The sequence below is a fragment of the Eumetopias jubatus genome, unplaced genomic scaffold (assembly GCF_037043125.1).
Source record: "Eumetopias jubatus isolate StellerSeaLion01/CBP00866 unplaced genomic scaffold, mEumJub1_p1.0 scaffold_8, whole genome shotgun sequence".
In the NCBI taxonomy this organism is placed as follows: domain Eukaryota; kingdom Metazoa; phylum Chordata; class Mammalia; order Carnivora; family Otariidae; genus Eumetopias; species Eumetopias jubatus.
Window position 1 is genome coordinate 10,185,285 of NW_028274814.1, and position 19,921 is coordinate 10,205,205.

Below are 19,921 nucleotides of genomic sequence, written 5' to 3' on the forward strand. Positions count from 1 at the left end.
AAAGCTACAGCAATCAAAAGAGTGTGGTACTAGCAAATCAACAGACTTGTAGGCTAATGGAATAGAATTGAGAGTCCAGAAATAAACCCATACGTCTACAGCCAATTGATTTTTGACAAGGATGCCAAATCCAACCAACTTGGAAAGAACAGTCTCTTCAACACATGGTACTTGGACAACTGGATTTCCATATGTGCAAGAATGAATTCCATATGTGAGTAGAATGACCTCTACTCACACCGTATACAAAAATGAACTAAAAGCTGATCAAGGGCGCCTGGGTGGCTCAGTTGGTTAAGCGACTGCCTTCGGCTCAGGTCATGATCCTGGAGTCCCAGGATCGAGTCCTGCATCCGGCTCCCTGCTCAACAGGGAGTCTGCTTCTCCCTCTGACCCTCCCCCCTCTCATGTGCTCTCTCTCTCTCATTCTCTCTCTCTTTCAAATAAATAAATAAATCTTTAAAAAAATAAAAAAATAAAAGCTGATCAACAACTTAAATATAAGAGGTAAAACCATGAAACTCTTAGAAGGAAACACAGGGAAAATGTGCATGACCTTGGACTTGTCAATGGATTCATAGATGTAACACCAAAAGCATAATTAGCAAAAAGAAAATGATAAAAGACAAATTGGATTTCATCAAAATTAAAAAATCCTGTGCATTAAAGACATTATCAAAAAAGTGAAGAGACAGTACATGGAAGTGGGAGGAAATATTTACAAGTCATGTATTTTTTTTTTTTTTTTTTTTGAGAAAGAGAGAAAGAGAAAGATAGCAAGAGCATGAGCAGGGGAGAGGGGCGGGTGGGGGGAAGAGAAAATCTTAAGTAGGCTCCACACCCAGCACTGAGCCTGACGAGGGGCTCGATCTCACAACCCTGAGATCATGAGCTGAGCTGAAACCAAGAGTTGGGACGCTCAACCAACTGAGCCACCCAGGCACCCCTAGAAATCATATCTCTGATAAGGGTTTAATATCCAAAATACACAAAGTACTCATCAACAACAGGACTCAACAACCGAAAGACAAATAACCCAATTAAAAAATGGGCAAAGGACTTGCATAGACATCTCTCCAAGGAAGATAGGCAAATGGCCAATAAACGCATGAAAAGATACTGAACATCATCAGTAATTAGGGAATTGTAAATCAAGCCACACTTTGCCACTACTAAGATGGCTATAATCAATAAAACAAAAAGTAACAAGTGTTGGTGAGGATGTGCAGTAATTGGAACCCTTATACATTGCTGGTAGGATATAAAATGGGGTAGCCTCTGTGGCAAGCAGTTTGGCCGTTCTTCAAGGAATTATCATACAACTCACCAATTCAACTCTTAGGTATATACTGAAAGGAATTGAAAACAGGAGCTCAAACAAATATTTGTCCACCAGCATTATTTACAATAGCCAAAAGGTGGAAACATTGCAAGTGCCCATCAACAGACAAGTGGATAAACAGTGCTGTTTATACACGATGAAATATTAGTCAGTCATAAAAAGGAATGAAGTTTTGATGCAAGCCACGTCATAGCTGAACCTTGAAAACATTGTGCTAAGTGAAATGAGCCAGTTACAAAAGAACATATATTGTATGATTCCACTTATATGAAATCTCTAGAACAGGCAAATTCATAGGGATAGAAAGTAGATGAAGGTTAACCGGGACTGGGGCCGTGGAGGGTTACTGCCTAATGCTTATACAAATTCTGTTTGGGGTGATGGAAAATGTTTAGAAACAGATAGTTGTGACGGTTGCACGTTGAATCTAATTCAACGGCTGACAGTGTGAATCTGATTAATGCCACTGAAAAATGATTGAAATGACATATTTTATATCTTTTATATGTATTTCATCGCACGCAAATAATTTTTAAAAAGAGTTAAACAACCAGTAAAGCTGTTTTACCTGTAGCATGATGCGACTGCAAATAATATGATTAGCACGTATGCCAAGTGCAACAAAGGGATCACGTTCATAGAAGTTGCTTCAAATTCTAGTTGTCTGGAAAGTGACGTGAAATAGACCACCTGCCACAAAAATATACCCAAGTAAATAACTTTTCACTCCAATATCTGTGTGTGTTACAAACACTACTGAAACACTATAGCTTATTCATTGAAACAACAGGTTAAAATTTAGTAAAAGATCAAAATATGTGAACTATGACTTTAGAATAAAGAAGGCAACATAGATATGCTTCTTCCCGCAAATCCCTGCCATGCTTTCCAAAGTTTCTTGCAAAAACCCGAAGTTTGAAACTCCTGACTATACAAAATCTGAGTTCTGTATGAGACCGTGAAGTCATTAACAGCCACAGAAAAGTGTCACTTTTTCTAAATTTTATTAGGTTGTTATCTTTTACTATTTTAATTGCATTGATATTTCAGAAAGATCTAGCATTCAAAGGCTTTTTCCAGTAGTTGTCTCACTCTGACCAGGCTTATTCACAAGTACTAGTAGGCTTGCTGGCCCAACGTTACCGAATAGTTAGCATGTGCCTGGCACTATGCGATCACTTACTCGGAAAATGCTAAGCTAGTTCTCTTTTCAAAAACAGCATGGAACTTCTGCTTAAAGGTTTTTTTTTTTTAATTTTATTTTTTATTTCAGTGAAGTCCAAACAAGTTTTAGGGGGCTCCCCCAAACAGCAGAGACTTTAACTAAAAGTAGGAATTTCAAAGTCATTTGACTAGGAAACCTGATGGTCAATGTCTGTATGGAACAGACCTACCTTGAGGATGTAGGATTTGTGTTTTCCACCAGAACATTACTAAAGATTTAAGATTTGTGGCATCCTTTGATGCGTGAGATTAAGGACTCTGGATTAAGTACCAAATAGAGTAGAGCACTCCCAGCTTCAAGCCAAGGACTCCCTCAAATAATCAGGGAGTGCTACTGCTATGATCCTTGGAAGGAGTGTCCTTATTCCTCCCACCTTCTCCTGGCCTCCCTATCAAGCCCAGCCACCAGGTACCTGGATCTTCTTCAGGGCCAGACTCGTTTCGATGTTGCTAAATTGGTCCAGGAAATGGATCAACCACATCTTGCTAAGCTCGTTGATCTCTCCATCCTCAGTCTTCAGGTAGTACAGAAGTCACATGGCTTTGGCTTTCAGGAGTAACTGGTTCCTTCCCGTCCTCTTGCCTGAAAGGGTTCCTCCAATGGTGCCGGCCATGTAGATGGGCTGACCTGTTTGGTTGAAGATTGGGAAGGTGATGTGTCTCAGGTCGAGGTTCTTGTTCATCTGCCAGGCAGCCAGGAGTGGGTTGGAGGGCACGCAGAGGCCGTGGTTCTTAGCGCACACCTGACTGTAGCGGATCTGGGTTCCGTTTTCCTCTGTCACATACAGATCCTGTACCACGTCCTTCAGTTTACCAATTTCCTCTAGGATTTCTTGTTCTAGCAGTGAGGCCGTGTTGGAGACTGCCAGAATACAGGCGAAATTGACTTCGGTGCTCTTCCTGGAGATGGAGAAGCGGTAAGAGTCCTTGCCGGTAACATGTCCCTGCACAAAGCGCCGCTCAGCTTTGGCCGGGCTCCCTATGGGGGTGTACTTCTCCTCGAGGTTTTCTTCTAAATCCTTGGGCCAGGGGCGCCTGGGTGGCTCAGTTGGTTAAGCGATTGCCTTCGGCTCAGGTCATGATCCTGGAGTCCCGGGATCGAGTCTCACATCAGGCTCCCTGCTCAGCAGGGAGTCTGCTTCTCCCTCTGACCCTCCCCCCCTCATGTGCTCTCTCTCTCATTCTCTCTCTCAAATAAATTTAAAAACAATCTAAAAATAAAAAAAATAAATAAATCCTTGGGGCAGTAAATCGAGGTAGTGCCCAGAGCAGCCGTCAGCAGCATGGGTGCCAGCAGGAAGATCCAGGGGTGCGAGCCCACCTCCCACCCCAGCCTTCCGAAGGCGTGGGAGAGGGGCGCCTCTAGGCAGTCGGTGTGGCAGCGGGGTCTCTCCCACAACTGACTTTCTGACCGGGGAGCCGGCAGACTTGAACGTCCCCGCACTGACACCGACTGGGATTGGGATGCTCAAGGGACTGCATGCTCTGCCGGGAAGCCCAGTTCAGCTCCGGTTCCTGCCTCGCCTCCGCCTCGCCTCCGCCTCGGGCCAGGCCTCTGGCACCACCCGTGGAGGGACTAAGGCTCACTTTCAGCAAGGAAAAGCAACGTTCTCAAACTGGACAGCTGATGAGACTGCAGCTACTTGGGGGAGCAACGGCTTCCTGGAGAAATTCTACCCGAGTCTGTTTGACTTCTGGCGGTTCACGCCGGGAGCCTGGAGGCGTGGTTGGGGATCACGTGTTTGTTTTTTTTTTTTTTTAGGATTTTTATTCATTTATTTGTGAGGGAGAGAGAGAGAGAGCACAAGCAGGGGGAGCAGTAGAGGGAGAGGGAGAAGCAGGCTCCTCACTGAGCAAGGAGCCCGATGTGGGACTCGATCGCAGGACACTGGGATCATGACCTGAGCCGAAGGCAGATGCTTAACGACTGAGCCACTAGGCGACCCAGGGATCACGTGTTTTGACCCATAGCCTCACTAGCCCCAAATTTGTCTGGGGCATGCCTGTGCCCTCGGGAGTCTAGTTAACACAGAAACACTTCCTAAAGGTGAGTAAGATGCGTGCCTGTTCTACAAGACTTACATTTTATTGGGGGAATTTGGTTTGTCCACACACACACATGTCCTAACCTTTCTGGGATCATCCAGTAACACAGTTATTGGCTAAGGTGAACCTGGTACACTTACTTTATTATTTTTATTAACTACAAGCTAAAATAGACATTCGCCTTGTAAAAGGTTAGAAGTCAAGGTGTAGAATGAGAAGTGAGTGTTTATCTTTGGTCTGTTCCACAGTTCCCAGGATGGAGGGACCCCTGTGTTCATGTCACCTTTTTTATGAAAGTCCTCACCTACCTTTTAACATGCAGGAACTGAAAGGCAGGTGGTGAGCGGTTCCTAGAGTTAGGAGAATTGCTTGCCATGTTTTCCATAGTTGGCAGTCACCTAGCATTAATTGTGATTGCGTTTTTCTGTGGGGAGTTGTGGCATTTTACCGAAATCTCCAGATTGTAAGAATACCAAGGCCAAGAGTTTAAGGAAGGTACCTTTAACAGTATTTTAAAGGAGAAAGTAATAAGAGATACTGTTAAGTTGGCTTTACAGAAAGTCATTGCTTAAGAGTGACATTAATAACCACAAGATGGCACACAGTTTCTATTGAATTTTTAAAATTTTTAAAATTTTTTTATTTTTTAAAGATTCTATTTATTTTTTGCCAGAGAGAGAGAGCGAGAGAGGGAACACAAGCAGGGGGAGCTGCAGAGGGAGAAGGAGAAGCAGGCTTCCCGCTGAGCAGGGAGCCTGACATGGGGCTCGATCCCAAGAGCCTGGGATCATGACCTGAGCCGAAGGCAGACGCTTAAGGACTGAGCCACCCACCCCGTTTTCTATTTTAAAAAAAGTTAGGGTAAATGGGACCGAGGATTCCTTTTCTCCTTTATCTGCATGTTGCAAGTCCTAGTTATAGCTACATCTGGAGTTTATCCTTGGTGTGCTATAAATCTAGAGGCACCTGTACCACATTTAAATGGAGGAACTGATCTGGGAATTCCATTTGTTAAACCATATTAACTTTATGGAGAGAAATGGCTCAGCTGGTTTCCTAAACATTTAGGATGTAATGTTAGAGGGAGGGTGTTCACAAGTATTCTGTAATGTGCAAAACCAAACACAGGGCCTCTTACTGCCCATCTTTATGGTATTTCTTTAGCACAGCATCAGCGTGTTTTTTTTTTTTATTCTCAAAACACAACATTCAAAACAAAATTTCTACAATTGCTCATAAATCAGCCACTGTGAAGTACTAAATTCTATAGGAAAATATGTACCTGAAGGTTTGATTTTATCGAGTTTTTTCATTCTAGTTCATTGATTCTAGATTACATAATTTTGCTAATCTAGTTATCTAGATTACTAATGTTTGTGTGGGTTTAGAATGTCAATAAAAAATACCACTAATACTTGTTCCCCACCGGTTTTACTGTATTATTCCATAAAAGGAATTTGGCACTTTTAAAATGAGCTCATCTGCCCTATTTGAGTCGTGACACCCTTTCTATTGGTTTCAGAGCTCTAGACTAATCCAAGTGCAGCTATAACATGGCCTAGAAGTCACATGTCCTAAGGGACAAGTCTCTGAAGTTTCTTCCTTTCAATTCAGACAACCCTCTGGCCTTAATGTGAGAATGGTGTCTACTTTGTCAGGATAGGATTCTCCATACTTTATAAAATACCTTCTGGATGAGAAGGGGGTGGGTATTGGGAATTCAAGAATACAGTTTAGAACTTAAAATTTTATCTAGTATACTTCTTACCCTTCTTCAGTCTAGATAAAATGAAGCAGGCAAAGCATTACCTTTTCTTTTCTCTTACACGTTGATTCCATTTTCTTCTGTTCCCCAGTCCCTTCTCAAGCCTGTCCAATTTTTTTTCTCTTCCCCCTGTTTCTCCTTTTCTAAGTCCCATTCTCTCAGGTTAGCCAAACTGACTTTGGCATAAATAAAGGGCAGTTGCCCGTTATTTTTTTATTTCTTATTTAAAAATTTATTTGCCATTTTTATTTATAGGATGCTTCTCTTTTAAGTCTGTATTTTAGTTACTTGATAATCTGTTTCCCACACTTGAGTATGAGCTCCTCAGACACAAGGACTGCATCTTGTTCATCCCTGTGTTTGATACTCAGAGGACACTCTAATGTTAGTCATAACTGAGGTGGTCCTGCTTGTCTTTCCACAGCTCTAGAAATGATATAATTCAAATACGGCAGACATAAGGGCTGAAATATATTCTGTGGATCCCGTAGGGACCGCCCAGATGCCTGTGTTGTAACTGAGACAGCAGGTATTTTTTTGCATCTTTTCACCTGCCCTATCTTAAGCTTTTTTCCTTTTCCTTTCTGGAATTAAAACAGTATAGCCATTCCTCCTAACTCGCATAATAATCTGTCACAGAGCGTTATGAAGTCACTCGGTTTTCCTTTTCTAGATTGAAATCTAAAGATTTAATAAAACGATTGGCCATTGAGAAGAGGCTCTAACATTGAAATATGAATAATTAAGAAACTGAAGAAAGGACAGCAGCAAGAATTGATCTTGAATGTAGTGATGGGGAAGAAACTTTTTTTTTTTTTTTTTTTTTTGAGAGACAGAAAGAGAGAAAGAAGGAGCAGAAGAAGAGGGAGAGAGAATCCCAAGTACGCTCCATGCCCGGTGCAGAGCCTGACTTGGGACTCCATCTCACAACCCTGAGATCATGACCTGAACCGAAATCAAGAGTAGACACCTGGCTGAGTTACCCAGGTCCCCAATGAATCGTGGCTCCCAGTATTTATGACTTTTCATAGTTCCCTCCCACATTGACTCTGGGTTTAGCCATGTGACTTACTTGGTTCAGTGGGACATTAGCAACTGTGACACAAGCAGAAGGTTGATAAGTACTTGTGCATTTGGGGTTTGACTTCTTGGAAGCAAGAGAACTCAGGTTTTTATGGGCTTGGGGTTCGCAGTGCTGCTGGTAAAACTCTTCGAAGTAGTTACTTTATCATTGACCTTCATTAAATTCCTTTTTATATAATAAGGTGAATTTCTCATTTTTTATACTATAGCGATGCCCAAAAACATGGCTCAGGAAATAGCAGAAGACAAGCTAGAGAATGCTTGAGAGAAAGAAAAATTAAGATTTCCTTAAAGGAATTGTTGGAATTTGGGAGAGCACATTAGACAGAACAGGAAAGCGGAGATCTTGAAGGCCACGCTCAACGTACAGAAAGGGAAACACAGCAACAGTAACCAGACTTGACAGCTGACTGTGGAGGACTTTAAAGGGGGAGGGGGTAATTAAAAATTAATAGGTTAGAGAGAGTGACTAGAGTCTTAAAAAATGAAACGGAGGAAACCAGACTAATGCTCCCAGAGGGAGCACAAATCCACGGGATACCTGAGTAACTGCAGGTGCCCTTGGGGATGTTCCCTTGAAGAACGGGAGAGCTAGTCACAGTGGTTACAAAAAATCTGAGTAGACTTTTAAGTCTAGAACGTGGGCAATTAGATTAGACTCTTTCGCATATTATTAAGTCGGTCTCAAAGTGATGAAGTTATTTAGGGAAAGATTTTCGTATCTCCTGAGCCCTAGGGGACCAAGAATTTCTAGAGTTAAATCTTCTCAAAAGAGAAGCACAGGTAAGAGGAGAAATGCGACAAGGAACCAGGGGCGACGAAAGTGATTGACCCTGGACTTGAAGTCCACTGGGAGAGTATGAATTTATCCAATGGAGGTGAAGGTGAAGGTGGGCAAGATTCGGTAAGCAGTGGGTAATTGGATCATTCAGTAACTCCTTGGCTTTATACTTCTGTCTTATGGGAGCCTTCCCAAAACAAAACTAGAAGACTATGTTAGCAAACCAAATGTCTGAGCCTTAAATCAAGGGGAAATAGTAAAGGGAGAGCACTCAGTGCCACCAAACAGGGCTGCTTACAGGTTTTTTGAGAAGGAAAGGGATCACTCTGAGGGGCAGGATAACATTTCTAAAACTAAGGGAACCTTCTTAAAAAGAGTAGAGCAAATGCAGCCCGGAGGAGCGGGTAGTCTATGTCCTGGATCTCCACCACAGAAAGCAATGTGAGAAAGGGAAGATCTCCTGCCTCCCACTGAAGTGAAGTAAGTTCTTAAGAGTAGAGAAAAATCCAAAAGCTGAAAAAGATTAGTTTTGGTGGGGAGAGAACATGGCAGAAGTATTGATCCTTGCTAGACCCCAAGGGGCATAGACTTTAGGAGCATGAATAACAGCTTCTGTTCAGGAATCTACTGAGGGTGACTCTACCGCTGAAATGGATATGGGGACCTCAGCGGAAAGTGACCCTAAGACACAAGTTCTAGGGCCCACATAAGTTCTGCTCAAACGGGACTAGACAGAATCCACACTCAACCCAGGAGTGCATGGTCTACACGGCCAGTGGAAATTAAGCGGTTTTGGATATTTTTCAAGAAATTATGGCATCCTGGTTAAAAGTATGGACGGACTTTGAGGCTAATGTGCCTGGGTTCACATCCCAGCTCTACCTCTTACTACCTGTGTGATTTTGGGCAAGTTACTTAACCTCTCTCTGTCACATTTTCCACTTGTCAAATGGAGAAGATAATACCTTGCTATTGGGGTTCTTAGGATTAAATTATTGAATACACGTGAAATTATTTAAAACATGAAATTCAGTAAGGGCTATTATTATTAGAAATATTTTCACCACTGAGTGGGATTTTTTGTTTGTTTTAGTTTTGTACCTTTATGAAGGTAAGGAAAGTTTGCTACAAAGTTGCTTTTTCATGATGGAGTTAAATTTTTATCAAATCATGTGAGTTAATCTATTGGGAAGAACCTATGGAGTCTCTCCTTCATCTATGTATGTGGCAAATGGTATTATTGTTTTTTAATCTTGGGAAAAAAATGCTTGAAAACCCTAAATGTCAGAATATAATGTGGGTTCCATCTGCTAACTTTTATATAGCAATACTGCACTCATGTTGAGGTGAGATTGGCCTCTAATTTTCTTTTATGGTCCAATTTGGTTAACAAGCCTTATAAGGGTAATTTTCTCTCTTTTTCTATTCTCTGCAAAAGTTTATATAAGATAGAAATAACCTGTTTCTTTTCCCCCCTCTTTTTCTTTATTTTATTTTATTTTTCCACCATGATAAGTGTACTCTTTAATCCCCACCACCTGTTTCACCCACCCCCCCCCTCCTCACTGGTAACCATCAGTTTATTCTCATAGTTAAGACTCTCTTTCTTGGTTTGTCTCTCTCTCTCTCTCTCTCTCTTTTTTTCCTTTGCTGGTTTCTTTTGTTTCTAAAATTCTACCTGTGAGTGAAATCATATGGTATTTGTATTTCTCTGACTGACTTATTTTGCTTTGCTTAACATTATACTCTCTAGCTCCATCCATGCCGTTGCAAATGGCGAGATTTCATTCCTTTTTATAACTGAATAATATTCCATTGTGTGTGTGTGTGTGTGTGTGTGTGTGTGTGTGTACACTCATACCACTTCTTTATCCATTCATCTGTTGATGGACATTGGGCTGCTTCCGTATTTTGGCTATTGTAAATAATGCTGCAGTAAACATAGGAATGCATGTATCCTTTTGAATTAGTGCTTTTGTGTTTTGAGGGAAATACCCAGTAGTACAATTACTGGATCAAAGGGTAGTTCTGTTGTTTCACCGTTGATTATGATGTTGACTGTGGATTTTTCATATAAGTTCTTTATTATGTTGAGGTATAGTCCCTGTAGACCTACTTAACAGAGAGTTTTTATCATGCATGGATGTTGTACTTTGTTGAATGGGTTTTCTGCATCTATTGAAATGATCATATGGTTTTTATCCTTTCTCTCAGTGATGTGACATATCATGTTGATTGTTCTGGGACTGTTGAACCACCCTTGCATCCTGGGAATAAATCCCACTCGATTGTGGTGTATGATTTTTTTATTAACATACTGTTGGATTCAGTTTGCTAATATTTTGTTGAGGACTTTTGCATGAGAGATACTGGCCTGTGTTCTCTTTTTTGTAGTGTCTTTGTCTGGTTTTGGTATCAGGGTGATATTGGCCTCATCAGAATGAATTTGGAAGTTTTCCTTCCCTTTCTATTTTTTTGAAATATTTGAGAGGAATAGGTATTAACTCTTTTTTACATGTTCGGTAGAATTTGCCTGTGAAGCTGTCTGGTCCTGGACTTTTATTTTTTGGGAGTTTTTTGATTATTGATTCAATTTCACTGCTGGTAATTGGTCTGTTCAAATTAACTATTTCTTCTTGTTTTACTTTTCATAATTTATATGTTTCTAGGAATTTATCTATTTCTTCTAGATTGTTGAATTTGTTGGCATATAGGTTTTCATAATACTCTGTTGAAAATATTTGTATTTCTGTGGTGTTGGTTGTAATTTCTCCCCTTTCATTAGTGATTTTGTTTATTTGGGTTCTCTCTCTCTCTTTCTTCTTTTCTTTCTTTCTTTTTTTTTTTTTTTTTTGATGAGTCTGGCTAGAGGTTTTTCAATTTTGTTGATCTTTTCAAAGAATCAGCTGCTGGTTTCATTGACCTGTTCTTTTGTTTTTTTAGTTTCTATACCATTTATTTCTATTCTAATTTTTATTATTTCCTTCCTTTTGCTGTGTTTGAATGTTGTTTGGTCTTATTTTTCTAGCTCCTTTAGGTAAAAGTTAGATTGTTTACTTGAGATTTTTTTCTTGTTCCTTGGGGCAGGCCTGTATTGCTATAACCTTGCCTCTTAGAACCACTTTTGCTGCATCCCAAAGATTTTGGACCATTGTGTTTTGATTTTCACTCGTTTCTATGAAATTTTTTATTTCTTCTTTCATTTCTTTGGTTGACCCATTCATTGTTTAGTAGCGTGTAATTTGACCTCCATGTATCTGTGCTCTTTCCAGACTTTTTCTTGTGGTTAGTTTCTAGTTTCATAACATTGTGGTCAGAAAAGATGCATGGTCTGACTTCGATTTTTTTGAATTTGTTGAGACGTGTTTTGTGGCCTAATATGTGATCTCTTCTGGAGAATGTTCCCTGTGCACTTGAAAAGAAGGTGGTATTCTTGCTGTTTTAGGATGGAATGTTCTGAATGTCTGTTAAATCCATGTGCTTCAGTGTGTCGTTCAGAGCCACTGTTTCCTTGTTGATGTTGTGCTTGGATTATCCATCCATCGATGTATGTGGGGTGTTAAAGTCCCCTACTATTATTGTATTACTATCAGCTATTTCCTTTATGTTTTTAATTAACTGATTTATGGATCTGAGTGCAAAAATATTTACAATTGTTATATCCTCTTGTTGGACTGGCCCCTTTATTATACAGTGTCTTTCTTTGTCTCTTGTTACAATCTTTGTTTTAAAGTCTGTTTTGTCTGATTTAAGTATTACTACCCAGCTTTCTTTTGACTTCCATTTTCATGATAAATATTTCTCCATCCCCTCACTTTGAATCTGCAGTGTTTTTTGGTCTGAATTGAGTCTCTTGTAGGTAGCATACAGATGGGTCTCTGTCACCCTATGTGATTTCATTGGAGCCTTTCGTCCATTTACATTCAAAGTAAATATTGATAGATCTCCGTATCGATTGCCATTTTGTTACTTGTTTTGTGGTTGTTTCAATAGATTTTCTTTGATCTTTTCCTCTCTTGCTTGTTGGCTTTCTTTCGTGATATTCTTGGATTCCTTTCTCTTTATTCTTTGCGTATCTATTAGTGGTTTTTGATTTGTGGTTCTCGTTAGGTTTGTATATAACATCTCCTGTATATAGCAGTCTATATTAAATTGATGGTCGCTTAAGTTAAAACCCATTCTTTTCTCCTCTCCTTCCACATTTTAGGTATGTGGTGTCATATTTTCCATCTTTTCATTTTATGAATCCCTTGACTGATTTGTACAGAAATATTTATTTTTACTGCTTTTGTGTTTTTTTGCTTTTCATATTCTCCCTTATGGTCTTTCCCCTCTACTCAAAAAGTCCGCTTTAATATTTCTTGCAGGGCTGGTTTAGTGGCCATGAACTCCTTTAGTTTTTATTTGTCTGGGAAACTCCGTTTGTTTGTTTGTTTGTTTTAAAATAGGCTCCACACCCAGCATGGACTCCAATGAGGGGCTTGAATTCACACCCCTGAGATCAAGACCTGAGCTGAGATCAAGAGTTGGAGGCTTAACTGACCAAGGCAGCCAGGCACACCTGTCTGGGAAACTCTTTATCTGAATGATAGTCTTGCTGGACAGAGTATTCTTAACTGCATATTTTTCCCTCTGGGCTCTTTGAATATATCATGTCACTACCTCTGGCCTGCAAAGTTTCTGTTGAAAAGTCTGCTGATGGCCTTATGAGTTTTCCCTAGTAAGTGACTGTCTTCTTTTCTCTTGCTGCTTTTAAAATATTTTCTTTATCTCAGCCTCTTGGGTTGAGTTTTTGGGGCACTCTCTATGCCTCCTGGATCTGGATATCTGTTTCCCTCCCCAAATTAGGGACGTTTTCAGCTATTAATTCTTCAAATAGAATTTCTGCCACCTTTTCTGTTATTCTTCTGAGACCCCTACAATACAAATGTTACTATGCTTGATGGAGTCACTGAGTTCCTTAGGACTGTTCTCAGTTTGCATAATTTTCTTTCTCTCTTTTGCTCACCTTGGTTACTTTCCACTCCTCTGTCTTCCAGGTCATTAATTCATTCCTCTGCTTCATCTAGCCTGCTATTTATTCCCCCAAGTATATTTTTAATTTCATTTATTGTCTTGTTGATCTCTGGTTGGTTCTTTTTTATCTGTGTGTTAAGGGGTCTCACTGATGTCCTCCACTCTTTTCTCAAGTCCGGTGAATATCTTTATGGTCATTAAATCCTCTATCAGAGTTATATCCAGTTCACTTAAGTCTCTTACTGTGGTTTTGCGCTGTCCTTTCATTTGGGAGATATTTCTCTGTCTCCTCATTTTGTCTAACCGTGTCTGTCTCTGTGTATTAGGAGAATCAGCTGCTTCTCTTGCTCTTAACAATAGTAGCCTTATGAAGAAGAGGTCCTGTAGTGCCTTGCAGTGCAGTGTCCCCTGTTCCCTGGGGCTTCAGGGAGTGTCTCCTCTGTGTTGTGTGTGCTCTGCTGTTGAGGCTTGGCCTCTTTTTCCTTCCGTCCAGTTGTCTGCAGAGGGTCTCCTTGCCTATTGTGGGCAGTGTTTGGTCCCCAACAGTGGTGGGGGTGCATTTTAACAAGGTGTGCAGTGGTCTCCTTGAAAATGAGACCTGCCCCTGCTGCTGCAGGTACTGAGGTCGCGCAAAATGTGCTGGTCTGGAGATGTGGTGGACAGGTGGCCTGGACTTCTCGGGGTGGGGACCTGCAGCACTGGGAAGGGCGGATCTGCCCAAGCAAGGGGTTGGGGGCTTGGTGCAAACAAGTTAGGTAGCAAGTATCGACACAGCGCTTGTTCCCACAGATGGCCATTGTTTTTTCTGGGGGGTAGGGGGAGGGAAATGGCACCTGCTGATTCCTTTGTCCCTGGAGGGGTCTTCCCATGATCCTTCTCTCTGTGGGCCACATTCTGATATGAGGAAATCACTCTCCCTCCTGTGTGCCCCATCTGTTTTTCAAACTGTTGGTTCTGGTGCTGCATCTGCATGGGCTGTTTGTTGGCTGTCTCTTTAAGGGTGGGGACTCTGCTTTCTAACACCCTCCAGGCTCCCCAGAGGTGAGCCTGCCAATTTTTAAGATTCCAGGCTTTAAGTCCCACTAGTTATAAGAACTCATGAAGTTCGGCCTCTCTCTCTTTCAAAGGCAGATGTTTTGGGGATTTGTCCTCCCTGTTTGTGGGCTCTCCAGTGTGCAAGTCTGTTTTGTACCCTTCTCTGCACCACCAGCTCCCTCTCCACCAAGGACGGCCACGGTCCGTTTAGCTCCTACCTTCTTCAATGTGACTTCTTCTCTTTCTTGTGTAAGTCTTGCGTCGTTTTCTGGGTGATTTACATTGCTGTGAGTGTTATCGAGTTGTATCCGTGGGAGGAGGCAAGCTTAGGGCCCTCCTACTCTGCCTTCTTCCCAGCGGACCAGAAACAACCTATTTCTTCAAAGATTGCTAAATCTGTCCTGTGACTTCTCTGGGTCTAGTGCCTTTAAGAGATGGACATTTTTATCAACCAATTCAATTTCTTTGATAGTATCGGGTGAATCAGGTGTTAAATTTCTCCTTCGGCCAACTTGATAATTTTTCTAAAAATGTGTTTGACGTTAATTTTTAAATTGCGGTAACATTTTCAAACATTTTTTTTAAAGTAAAAAAAATCTATTCTTTTTCTGTACTTCTGACCCGTTTTCCATTCTTAATATTAATCTGTGTCTATTCTCTTTTTTCCTTAGGAAGGCTTTTAAAGCTATTTTTTATTTACTACTCTCTTAAGAGAAGCAAGTTTTGATTTTGCAGTTGAACTCTATTTTAAAATGGTTTGATCATTGTTTCTTTAATTTCTACCTTTGCCTTGATTTCCTCCTTCCAACTTTTTAAATTTTTTTCTGACTTAAGTTGACAGCTGAAGTCACGTTGGGTGTAGAGATTACTTAAAAATAAAATCTTAGGGGTGCCTGGGTGGCTCAGTCAGTTAAGCATCTGACTCTTTATTCTGGCTTAGGTCATGATTTTTATAATAAATGCATGTAAAACTATGACTTTTCACTTACGTACTGGATTAATGACCCTATAGGTTTTGATGGGTAGTGTTCTAAAGATAAATTTTCAAAAATTTATTAATTTCCTTAGAATTTATCCTATCTTATGTCATCTTTTTACCAAGCTCTTATCCCTACTTGCTTTTTCTACTTTTATTCTTGCTCCTTTTGTTGGAGTAGCACTTTTTCCTTAATTCTCATGGTTTGCTTTAAAAGTTACTCTTAAATTTTTAACATGTATCTTAGTTTTACATTCCTCCAGCAAGTTCTTTCCTTTTTTTAAGATTGATTTATTTATTTTAGGGGGAGAGAGCACACATACAGTGGGAGGGGCAGAAGGAGAGGAGGGAGAGGGAGAGAAGCAGACTCCTCACTGGGTGGGGAGCCTGACTCCAGGGCTCAGTTTCATGACCCTGAGATCATGACCTGAGCCAAAATCAAGAGTTGAGCGCTTAAGCAACTAAGCCACCCAGGTGCCCCTCTCCAACAAGTTCTAAGGTTAGTTATTAGCTGTTCTCTTCCAAAAGCAGCGGAAATATTTATATTTTTTTATTTCAAGTTGAAACACCCTGCTCTCAGCTTTCCTAGTGTTGTTATCTAGAATATTCCGATTTTTACACACGTCCATGAAAATTACTGTCGTTATTTTTTTTCCTTTTAAGATTTATTTATTTTGGGGGCGACGGGGTGGCTCAGTTGTAGGGCATGTGCCTCCGGCTTGGGTCGTGATCCCGGGGTCCTGGGATCGAGCCCCACATTGGGCTCCCTGCTCTGTGGGAAACCTGCTTCTCCCTCTCCCACTCCCCCTGCTTGTGTTCCCTCTCTCGCTGTGTCTCTCTCTGTCAAATGAATGAAATCTTTTAAAAAAAAGATTTATTCATTTTTATTTTAGAGAGAGAGAGAGAATGGGATGGGGAGAGGCAGAGGGAGAGGGAGAGAGAAAATCCTTAAGCAGGCTCCCTGCTGAACATGGAGCCCGATCCCAGGACCCTGAGATCATGACCTGAGCCAAAATCAAGTGTTAGACGCTTAACCAACTGAGCCACCCAGGCACCCCATACTGTGGTTATTTTTTTCGCACTCAATACTCCATTTAGTTTAGCTGTGTTTTTCAAATGAATTTGCTCACCATTGAATCTCCTCCTTCATTCTTTGAATCAGTTTTATGGCTGATGCATACATATTCTTCAGCAGTTTCTTCACAAATGTCAGTGAGGAGTAAACTCTTATTTTTTCATGCTTGAATATATATTGAATTATCTTCCTTCTTGAATAATTTATTATACATAGAATTCTAGGTTCTGAGTTCTTTAGTATGTAAAAGATATTTTCCTGCTACCTTTTGGCATTTATTTTTGCTGATTAGAGCTCTGCTACCAACCTGATTGTTGTTTGGGGGGTTTTTTGGTAAGTAATCTGTCATTAAAAAAAAAGAACAGCAGGGCGCCTAGTTGGCTCAGTCGGGGGAGCATGGGACTCTTGATCTCGGGGTTGTGAATTCAAGCCCCACGTTGGGTGTAGAGATTACTTAAAAATAAAATCTTAGGGGTGCCTGGGTGGCTCAGTCAGTTAAGCATCTGACTCCTTATTCTGGCTTAGGTCATGATCTTGGGGTTGTGAGATCAAGCCCCATGTTGGGCTCCGTGCTGGACGTGCAGCCTGTTTACGATTCTCTCTCTCTGGGACGCTTGGGTGGCTCAGTCAGTTAAGCATTGCCTTTGGCTCAGGTCATGATACCAGGGTTCTGGGATCGAGTCCCGCATCGGGCTCTCTGCTCAGCGGGGAGCCTGCTTCTCCCTCTCCCTCTGCCTGCCCCTCCCCCTGCTTGTGCTCTCTCTCTCTCCCTCTCTCTCTCTGACAAATAAATAAAATCTTAAAAAAAAATTCTCTCTCTCCCTCTCCCTTTGCCTCTCTCCATCCCTGCTCATGCATGCTCTCTTTTTCTAAAAAAAGTCAAATGAGTAAAAATGAAAATAAAAATAAAAAATAAAATAAAATCTTAAAAAAAAGAATAGAATTTACTTTTTAGAATCATTTTAGGTTCACGGAAAAATTAAACTGAAGGTACAATGCTTTCTCATCTTCCTCCTGTCCCTGGACGTGTGTGTCTCCCTCCTTATCAACATCCCCCACCAGAACTATAAAGAATAAGAAATGAATCTCCTCTTTGCCCTACACCACTCCCCCTTTTCAGTTTTTACTGTTTCATTGTTACCATTTGGTGTGCATCCTTCCTCAACTCTCTGTCTCCATACAAACATAGACACACACAGTCCCATAGTGCATCAGTACCATAATACAAATGTGTATATACATTCATATACATGTGGTTGTGATGGTCAGTTTCGTGTGTCAACTTGGCAAGACTATATAATTCCCAGTTATCACATCAAACGCTAATCTAGGTGTTGCTTTGAAGGTGTTTTGTAGATGTGATTAAAGTGCATAACCAGTTGACTTATTAGGAAGGGAGATTGTCCTAGATAATCTGGGTGGAACTGATTGAGGTATCTGAAAGCTCTTAAGAACAGTGCTTAGTCTTCCCTGAAGAGGAAATTCTGTCTGGGGGCAGCAGTTTCAGTTTGTGCCGGACAGTTGTAGATAACTCCCTTCCTGAAGGCCCGCCTTGTGATTTTCCAACTTGCCTAGCCAGCCCTGATAATTGCATAAGCCAAGTCTTTGCAATAAATCTCCTATTATATATTTCTTACTGATTCTGTTTCCCCTGGTTGAACCATGACTGACATTTATATTTCTGTAACTTGCTTTTTCACTAACAATATGTCTTAGAGACGGCATTATATTTAACTGCCGAATCATAGCACGTCATATGAATATACTCTATCTTATCTAATCATCCTGTTACTGGTGGATATTTTAGTTGTTTAGATTCAAAGTTAAATTAGATTCAAATTATTTTCATTTGCTGCTTTCGGAATTTGCTTTATTGACTTCTTGTATCCAGCATTGCTATAATAAAATTTAACACCAGTTGGATTCTTGCTTCTTTGCAGATAATTATTTTTCTTCTTTGAAGGCTTTTAAGATTATTCTTCTCCTTTAATATTTCATAAGAACAGATTATTGGGGAGGAAAAAAATTTCCTTCTACTTTTCAAGCTTATTTGGATGTTTGGGAATTAGGTGTTTGCCCTGCCATACAGATCTGTCATTCAGATAAAACAAATTATCTCTGGTAATAGTTCTTTCTGGGCCAGGCCCCTATCTAAATTCTTTCAGGTCGTTAAGGGAGTAGTAAAAGTTTTTCCTGAGTTTGCTGGGTCTTGACTGTTTTCATTTTAAAATAGTCCACGTGCCAAAGTGACACATTTTGGGGAGATTTATTTTGAACCCCTTTAATATCTATGGTTGTTTCTCTTCCTGCTTCATTTTTATTAGTCCCTTTAAATCTGGAGACTCACTTCTTTTGATGTTCTCCTGTCATTGCTTTTATTATTATTTTTTGAGTCCTCTTTCTCTTTTTCCTTGGAACTCCTATTTGGTGGATTCAAGGTTTTCTGGGACTTTCTCTCAAGCCTCAACTTCTTTTTTTTTTAAGATTTATTTATTTGAGAGAGAGAGGGAGCAGTGGGGAGGGGCAGAGGGAGAGGGAGAGGGAGAAAAGGAATCTTAAGCAGACTCTGTGCTGAACATGGAGCCTGATGCAGGGCTCGATCTCACGACCATGACCTGAGAGGAAACCACGAGTCAGATGCTTAACCGACCTAGCCACCCAGGCGCCCCTCTCAACACTCAACCTTTATGTCACACTTCCCACCCAGTCATTCTGTTGTGCTGCATTTAGGGCTGGGTATTCAGCTTATTAACTTGCTCTTCCCTTGTGTCCATTCTATCATTCAGCCGATATATTGAATTTTATTGCAATAATAAAAACATTTTTTATTTTTAAGATCTAAAGTTGCATTTTTATAATACCTGTTCTTTTTTCATAGTTATGATGTTCTTCTGAGGATATTAATTTCACTTCTATTAAAGCCTCATTTTATTTGCTCTATTAAGCATTTTTTCCCCTCCAGTATTAGTTGTGTGAATGAAGTTTGGTACCTCTCTTTCATGGGCACTGATTTTCCTCATATATTTGGCAGTTTTGGGCGTGGGTACAGTATTTGTTGAGGTCTGTCTTCCACGATGGGGAGAAGGTACAGGATGGGTTAGCGGATGTAGAACGCTAGGCATCCATACCCTCAGTGAGGACCACTTTGCTTGGCTGGCGTGACACCATTTGCAAGGGGCAGCTTAACTCTCCATAGTCACTTCTCCATCCTGGAGCAGATGCCTCAGCGACTTGCTCCTTGACCACGGGGAAGAGGGTCTTTGCAGTAGGAGGAAGGCGGTCCATGCATCTAGCATCCATCTCGCATGCATCGCCTCTGAGTCTGGACACTTGCAGAGCATCCAGTTCGCAGCAGTTCTTTCCTCAGCCAGTCCTATCTCCTTTCTGGCTGTTAGAAATGGCTCAGGAGTTTTTCTTTTCTCTTGCTTTCCGGCACTGTTACAGATTTTAATTTTTCTTTCCCTGTCATTTGTAGGGATTTGGGGTAAGAGGGAAGGTGGAAGAGTGTTTGTCTCTTCCGGCGCAGAGATAAAATAAAGCGATTTTATCTCTTTTATCTCTGCACCATATTGCCATGA

The 19,921-nt window shown here is 40.8% G+C and overlaps 1 protein-coding gene across 1 annotated transcript in view; it reads right to left on the reverse strand.

The window, feature by feature from the left end:
• Positions 1–19,643, reverse strand: part of LOC114204075 (patched domain-containing protein 3-like) — a 34,691-nt gene extending 15,048 nt beyond the window's left edge. Inside the window, 4 exon segments of the mRNA XM_088025512.1 lie at positions 1,911–2,032; positions 2,980–3,585; positions 3,971–4,152; positions 19,472–19,643. Coding sequence (XP_087881638.1) covers positions 1,911–2,032; positions 2,980–3,585; positions 3,971–4,152; positions 19,472–19,643 — 1,082 coding nt within the window.
• Positions 19,644–19,921: the final 278 nt, after the last annotated feature.